This window comes from Sinocyclocheilus rhinocerous, unplaced genomic scaffold (assembly GCF_001515625.1).
Source record: "Sinocyclocheilus rhinocerous isolate Xijiao unplaced genomic scaffold, SAMN03320098_v1.1 scaffold708, whole genome shotgun sequence".
Lineage (NCBI taxonomy): Eukaryota > Metazoa > Chordata > Actinopteri > Cypriniformes > Cyprinidae > Sinocyclocheilus > Sinocyclocheilus rhinocerous.
In genome coordinates, this window is record NW_015635523.1 from 1,963,561 (window position 1) to 1,972,219 (window position 8,659).

An 8,659-nucleotide genomic window follows, 5' to 3' on the forward strand; every position below is an offset into this window, starting at 1 on the left:
ATATTAAGTAAAGATCATGTTCCATGAAGATATTTAGTAAATTTCCTACCGTAAATATATCAAAACTACATTTTTGATTAGTAATATGCATTGCTAAGAACTTCATTTGGACAACTTTAAAGGCGATTTTCTCAATATTTAGATTTTTTGCATCCTCAGATTCCAGGTTTTTATACATAGTTGTATCTCAGCCAAATATTGTCCTATCCTAACAAACCATACACCAATGGAAAGCTTATTTATCCAGCTTTCCAGATGATGTATATTAGAAAAATCTACCCTTATGACTGGTTTTGTGGTCCATGGTCACATATAAATAATGCTAAAAGTACACTGTTTTGCAAGAACAGTTTGAATTTTATTTATTTTTTTCTCATGATTTGGCAATGGAATTGCATTTTCTGTTTTCCAATTACTTTTCTTCCTCAAAATTACAAAAATACTAAAACGGTTTCTTTTAAAATAAATGGTTAACTTGGTTGCTAAAACAATGCAGAAAGCATGTATAAATAAATGATGCTATTAGCAGGCGAATTTCATTCTTAGTGAATCCCCCAGAGAGTCCAGGAAGGAAAGTGCTTAGTCACAGCTGCTCTGTTCCACGGCTCAGTGGAAGCTACAGGCTTCAGGCAGCACTCTGCGCTCGAGAGGTGATGTATCATGGTCCGGCTCCTGAGGAGGGTCCGGTATGTTATCGGAGATCGGAATCACGGTACAGCGATTTCCCCCACCCCATCTCTCCCTCATTCGTGCTTCCTCTAAATCTTGAATTTCTCACGCCACCCTGAACACCTGAACTCATGCATCATCCCGCTGTCTGCTCTGCTCTCCTGCCATTATTACCCTTCTCTCTTTCTGCTGATCTCTCTATCCTGGGGCAGATAGCTCGTCAGCATGTGATCCTGTCAGCGTGTTATTAATGCAGAGCCTCTTCGGCCTCTGGCAGCGTTTTTACTCAACCAGAGAGAAGGAAAAGGGCGAGAGAAAGAAAGTGAAGAAATGAAAGACCTGTATCACAACTGTAGAGTTAAAACCCCACCCACTTAAGCTCATACAGATGATGTCATTATATATATATCAAGGTATCTTCCCTGGGCCACCCCATGGCTTACCCACCAAAATTGTAGCAGCAGTGGGATAAAAGTACCTTGAGTAATTATGTCATGAACCAACAGGGAAAGTCCCAAAGTCACTTGCAAATACACACTTCAATTGTATTGAAGGAAATGACACATCATGTGACAATCTAACATGATACTATGTGTCATGAGTCTATAAATAGATGTGTAAGACCGGCCAAACCAAAAGTGTTTGAGTATTGCAGACTTGAACCTCATCCAAATTCATGCTGATGTAGGTTGTGATACAGTCACTAAAGCAGATGTGCTGTTTTTTTTCTCTCTGTGTGTGTGTGTGTGTGTGTGTGTGTGTGTTAGTTGGGGGAATGTGTGGTGGAGAATGCCAACCCACCAGCAGATCTCATCTGGATGAAGAACGACCAGCCCCTAGTGGATGACGGCAAGAGTGAGTCCACATCAGTCATTCAATGAAAAGAAAAACATTTAATCAAGTGCACTAAACACATAAATCTGATATACAATATAGGGCTTTGTAAGTCTAAATATATTAAAATAATTATAAAAGTGTATATCAGTGTGTAGCCAGTCAGAAATATTTTAAATTGTGCCATGATAAACTGTGTTAGTTTTCAAATTTACACTAGACCGATCACATTAATATAAATCATTCATTTTAATCAAAACAGGATCCTTTATGTGTAATTTATGAGATTTAATTCCCTGTCACACCATGTATTTACCACAAAATAATGGTGAACTGTCATTTTAAATGATATAATGACATTCATCATTATTTTATTACTTGTTAACATATCTCACGTATCAAATAAAAACAATGCTTTATTTTATTTTTTTATATATATTTTTTTATATTAAAAATATTTTCAAATGTTAATATTTTAATTTGCTTTTTATAGTAAAGTCATGTCGTTCACTCCTGAATGCTAATGTCAGGAGTCCAAACCCTTGATGGTAAAGAAACGAACAATTAAGAATATCCCAACATATCAGTTTTTATGAATTTAGTTTCAGATGTCACTATGTTTGTTTAAATTCTTGCTGAAGTTTTCTTAAAATCACTTTTCTGCAATTGAGAAGGCACTTGTTTCCTAGAATGACTCAACAAGCATGTGTAATATTTCTGTCAAGTTATTACAATCAATGATGTGTTTCTACATCGGATGTGTGCGGTATGTTGCGACACAACAGAACAAAATATTGCGCATATTGTAAGCATATTGGAGCTGTCTACACTGCAAGCATGTCACGGTTTTAATTGACAGACACCTGGTACCTGTTTTTGACATGCTGCAGAACAACTTCTGCCACTTATTTCCCCGTCTGTCTGAAAAAAAAAGAAGATTCATTTACAAAAAGCATGAACTGATTGCTTCATTTATTTGACATTTTCATTTTCTCAGCTTGGACTAACTAGTTTAGATTCGAACCATGTGTATATCTAAAGTCATTTTTTTTTTTCTGCTTTTTTCAAATGGTTATATTTTAAATTATTTTAATACTGTGTTACTCATTGTTCTGAATTACAAGATGTTACAGTCCATAACAATATAATATTTTTTGCAAAAAGTGTCTTAAATAGCTGAAAATCATGATTTCTTGTTGTCCGAATTAGTCAGTGCTTTTATCATGTATCGTGTAATCAAAATATTTTATTGTACTTTTCTTTTTGTAATATTTCATTCATTTTATTTATAAAAGCCCTAAAGAGTCATTTACCTAATTCTACAACATTATTATTATTTTTTTAAATAACTTTTTTCTTATAAAAATGTGTGTCCGTAAATCTTGCGTCAACTCTGTTACCGTACCATACTTTGCCTTTAAATTAGTGGAATTATCTCCCACAACTATGTAAGATACAGGAAATGATGTCACTTTCCCTCACTGTTAAGATCTGAAGCACTGAAAAGTCTATGTGCTCTCTCTAAGAAAATATTTTAATCTAAAAGTTCTTACACCAAGAGTTATTTTATAAAGTGTCAAATCTGTTATCACAATATCAAAAGGAAAACAGATTTTTTTCATTGATCACACGTTGTGTTATTTAAAAGTCTTTTAATCATGATTTCATTAGTGCCATGTGTTCTTAGCATTTATGCTAGCAAGTGGAGTTTTTGGCAAAAATAAAGAAAAATTGTCCATTCTGTTACTGTCAAACTCTGTTACCAAGAAAGAGTAACAATGCTGACAATGCGGTAACAGAATTGACAGTCCATCGGACAATTGTCAATTCTGTTACTTAAAGGGTCAACTCTGTTTATGAACTATTTTTCACAAAAAACAATAAATTTGTTGTTTAAAATCCTAAAAAACATTATTGATTTATTTTTGCACCCTTATAATATTTAAACAACATTTCTTTTTTTTAACTGGATATTGTATATAATACATTTTCAGATGAAAAATATTTGCTCCAAGTGGACGGTTCTGTGAAGACATAGGTATTTTTTTTTATTTTAAAGGTATGCATAGGTGAAATATTATCTCAGTTTCAAGTGATGGAATGTAAGGATTGTTTGTCTAATGAAACAAGAAGGATTTTTCCTGTTATGATTTATTGTTATTTCTACACATTGGCTAATTTGTTGACAAACAATACCATAAAGACATCTGTTTTTTTTTCATTAAAAGTACAAAAAGGAAGTAACTTGTGTTTGGCAAGCACTGAATGATTAAAATTAAATATGTTTTCAATAAGATACTGAAAAAAAAATCTGTTAGTGAAAAGTTTTTTTTTCTTAACTTTCTGCAATGCCAAATGTTTCTCCAATTATAGAATCACCCGCATGCAGATTGGTTATTCTAAAATAGCCTGTATAATAAAGGAAACTTACCCCTTTAACTGTTGCTGAAGTCTGGAGCTCGCAGCTGATTGGTTTGTGGTTAATGAACATTCTCACAGTGTTGACAGACTCAAGCTGCTGCTATGTGGATTCAGGCACTTCCAGTGTAGACGAGGTGTGACAGTTTCTGCGTTTGCCAGCTCTAATGATTGATGTGTCTATATGTGTGTTTGTGTGTGACTGCAGCGATCATTATCACGTCTACTATCACGAAGGACCCAGTCACAGGTCTGTCCAGTACTTCTTCCCGTCTGCAGTACACAGCTAGGAAAGAGGATGTAGAATCTCAATTCACCTGCAAGGCAAAGCATGAGATGGGCCCCGACCAGGTTTCAGAACCCGAGACCTTCCCAATTCATTGTAAGTAACTTAATTGCAGCGAAGTACATACTAAACAGTACTTTTCTGACACTACCATTGAAAAAAATTGTCGGAGTCAGCCGTTGCACTTAGGGCGTCCTGATTTCGAGTCACGGCTCGAGGACCTTTTTCCGATCCTGTCCCCCCTCTCTCTTTTCCACTTTGCTTCCTGTCTCATATATTCAGAGGCGGACAAAGTACTCAACTCCATTACTTGAGTGAAAGTACAGATACTGCTGGTCAAACATTACTCCATTACAAGTAAAAGTTGTAAAGACAGATTTTTACTTAAGTAAAAGTACAGAAGTACTTGCTTTTAAAAGTACTTAGGTACCAAAAGTAAATTTCCTTTTTTATGTCAATGCACATATTTTTTATTGTTGTACGTAATACTTGCAATACCTCTGAAGCAACTTACAATACATTACACCTTTAACACCCCTACCCACCCCCACAGAAGCAGGATGGTAGTGATCTCACACAGCTCTGACAGTGTGTGCACACATCTATGTGTAGCCATTCATCCACATTTGAACAGAGTGGACAGTGAAATCCTGTAAATACAGACTGATTAAGGAAGAAAACAAAAATCGAACCTGCTTTAAAACCCAGCAACATAACTGTAGATGTGCTTTACAACACTTTACAACAGCAACACTGCTTTAACAAAAAAGCAAAACAGCAAGACTTATTTGACATCAAAACAAACAGATACTCAAAAAGTGTACTTAAGTACAATACTCAAGTAAATGTACTTAGTTACTGTCCGCCTCTGCATATATTGGCCTATCCTAAAAACAAAAAAAGGCAAAAAAGAAATTGGTCGGAAAGTTTTTTTTTTTATGTTATTCAAATAAGTCTTCTATGTTCACCAAGGTTGCAGTTATTTGATAAAAATACAGCAAAAACACAATATTGTGAAAGATTATTATTTTCTAAAAGAGATTTTCTATTTTAATATATTTTAAAATGTAATTTATTCCTGTGATGGCAAAGCCGAATTTTCAGCAGCCATTACTGCAGTCTTCAATGTCACATAATCCTTCAGAAATCATTCATTTCTTATTATGAGTGTTCAAAACAGATGCTTTTATTTATTTTTTTAGGATTCTTTGATGAATGAAAAAGAATAGCATTTATTTGAAGTAGAAATCTTTTGTAACATTATAAAAGGTCTTTACTGTCACTTTTGATTAATTTAATGTCCTTGCTAAATAAAGAATTAATTTCTTTCAGCAGCAACAAAACAAACCAACAAATAAATAAATCTTACTAATACCAAACTTTTGAATGGTTTGTTTTATCATATTTTTATTAATAATAATAATTATTATTATTATTAAATTAATTACATTATATTTAGCTAATGTTTTTATCTAAAGTAACTTAGAAATAGAAATATTACAAGCAATTTATAAGCCAAAAGCCAATGATTTTTATTATCACATCTGTCTAAATAGAATCGGTGCATAAGAGTCTTGCGCTTGCGCTTAATTGCATGCTTTTTTACGTACAGTATCAGTGTGTGCCAGTATTTTATATCATCTTATTTATAATTTGACGCTACCCAATTCTCTTCAGGTAAAATGTCTTATTATTGTGTCAGTGGATTTAGGTTACTTTACATGGCTACTTGTACATAAACCAGCTCCCTCTATGGGCGGATCTGCCATATTAGCTCAGAGATGAAACCGAATTGGGATTGGGTTGGTAGTCAAGCGCTGGGGCTTTGTCTCTTCCTGAGATAATGTTTTGATGTGACACATGCTGTGCCTAGCGCTTTGATGCTTTATTTGTTTGATTTTACAGCTGGTTTGAGGGATCTGTGTTCACGGGTGCCTGCGTATCTGTACATCACCTAGTACATGAAGCCATCTCATGAGTCCTGAACCTTGAATTGAAGGTCTCAGCTGGTAGCCAGGCTCAATTTGATGTTTTTTTCTAGGTCTTGTCAGGCATAACGCCGGTAACCAAGTCTGCTGTAGCATCTCTCTCTCTCTCTCTCTCTCTTATCTGAATGCTGAGAGGTTTGTTCAGTGCCTCGGGGTGAAGATGTGATGTGAAATGTTCTGTGGCTGCTGGGCGAGAAAACGAGGGCGAGAATGAGAGACTGCAAATGGTTGTGGAAATGAAGGCGTTTAAGCCCCTTGGGGTCTGCAGAATGGCACGGTGTCTTGGAGAATGTTTTTTTAGTTGCTTGCTACATGTTGATATGGAAAGTCACACCGAATCCGTGCAAAGACAGCCGTGTTCCTCAGGCTCTCTTCTGTTCTCGCTAATGTTTGTTTTCTCTTTATTTCTCTTTAAGACCCTACTGAGAAGGTGAGTCTACAGGTTGTTTCTCAGAGCCCCATTAGGGAAGGTGATGATGTGACACTGAAATGCCAGGCGGATGGAAACCCACCTCCTACCAGCTTCAACTTCAACATTAAGGTGAGAGATCGCCGGCCGTGTCCACAGCAATCACGCTGGTCTTTCATCTCCGGGGCCCTGCTGTCTGCCCTGTATTCTTCTCTACAGGTTAATTACACCGGCTCCCTCTCTCTCTCTCGCCCTCTTTAGGGCAAGAAGGTCACGGTGACGGACAAGGATGTTTACACTCTGACTGGCGTTACCCGAGTGGACAGTGGCATTTACAAGTGCTCCCTGCTTGACAACGATGTGATGGAGTCCACTCAGTTTGTCACCGTGAGCTGTGAGTGGATGAGCGATGTGCTCTATTTCTCTGTCTCTCTCATCTCTCCCTAAGGGCATCTACACACTAGAGAAAGACCTGATGGAGCGTTTGACAGATATGGGAAGATATTTTTGACATTTTGAAAAGATAGAAAATTTTAAAACCAAGTTGTAATACAGAAAATTCTGCAATCTGTTTCTCAACATATGGTCACATTAATATAATATAATATTTATTTACAATTATTTACTTAATCTGGCAACCGACACGTGCTTTCTCCATTGAGAAAAAAAAGTGTCAGGTTTTCTGAAAACACGGTTAACGTGTACATCAATGTTTAGTGATATCTAGTGCAGTATTATGCTCAAAGAATCGTCTAATACAGCCAGCCTGTGTTCATTGACAATGTACTGTAGCTTGTGTTCTTCTTCTTGGCAATGAACTGTAATAAATTCAAATCCAAAACATGTATTCTCAACTAAATGACACACACATTTTAGCCAGCCTGCTACAAATTACCATCTAACCTGCTAGCATACTGTTTGCATTTATGGATCATGAATAAATGCAAATGCATTGAAAATTCTAGCCTTGAAAAAAATTACAAGCATTTTCTGGGGAAAATATTACCTATTCACCATATTTTAGTTTCATTTTACCAGTTTTCTGTTTGTGGAATGTATTAATATGAATAAGAAACTCACCAGGGAAGCAGAGGAGTAAAAACAAATTGTACTGAGCCTTTATCATGTTTTTGTAATACCTAAAAAAAAATTACCTACATTTTCGTAGATAAATATTTCAGGGAATTACAGCGCAGACCCATCAGTTATAGGTACACTTTAGAACATTAAGCATCATTTATTTGATTATTTGGGCTTAAAAGTGGCAAAGTGTAAAATCTAACAACATTAGCTCAACCAAACTCAAGCTGTTGTTTGCGCCGATGTTGCTGTAGAGTCGAGCCAGAAGAAACTGACTCAGCCGTTGAACAAATGAGCAGCCGGAGTTCACCAAACTTTTCCTTACCAATTAATTCCTTCCTTTATAGTTTGAATTAATGCACGAGCGAAACATTAATCAAATCTATCTTCAGCAGGATTAGCGAAGGGGGCGGGACAGCAGGCAGACAGCTTAATTAGGAGTTTTTGAGGCTGCTACAGTCTCCAGCTCGCTGATAAGCTCACACACTCTGGCCTTTCAATAATTCTCATTGAGGTGAGAGTGTGTGTGTCTGTTTGGTTTAAAAGGCCTGATGATCTCCATAATGTGGATTTAGTGATGCTTCGGTTTGGAGACTCAAATGTATTTCACAGCGTCTGTGTGGCGCGATTTCAAAGCTGGTGGCATCTCAGCTGTCCATGTGTGGATAGAAAACAATTGCTCAGGCGAGAATAAGGGGGTGCGAGGAGCAGGGGCGGTTCTAGACCACAGTAACTGGGGGGGCCAGACAGGGGCCACTTGTGCTTTTATGGGGCACAATTTTAAAATTCATCTTAAACTACTTTAAGTAGCCTATTATTCATTCAGTCATTTTTCACCATGTCATGTATCGCTGCAATCTAGATGTAATCTATAACAATTTCAACTAAAATGAATGTTTCATCATGTTTCATTTATTTGACAAATAATTTTGTATTGTAGTGTCAGAGGCATCATTTTTGAGGTGGCACGAATAA

At 36.3% G+C, this 8,659-nt stretch overlaps 1 protein-coding gene across 1 annotated transcript in view; it reads left to right on the plus strand.

Moving 5' to 3' along the window:
* Positions 1-8,659, plus strand: part of LOC107747037 (CD166 antigen homolog) — a 72,680-nt gene that overhangs the window by 55,608 nt on the left and 8,413 nt on the right. Inside the window, exons 5-9 of the mRNA XM_016561452.1 lie at positions 1,437-1,524; positions 4,130-4,303; positions 6,612-6,736; positions 6,866-7,030; positions 7,773-7,815. Coding sequence (XP_016416938.1) covers positions 1,437-1,524; positions 4,130-4,303; positions 6,612-6,736; positions 6,866-7,030; positions 7,773-7,815 — 595 coding nt within the window. The remainder of the gene's footprint in view (positions 1-1,436; positions 1,525-4,129; positions 4,304-6,611; positions 6,737-6,865; positions 7,031-7,772; positions 7,816-8,659) is intronic.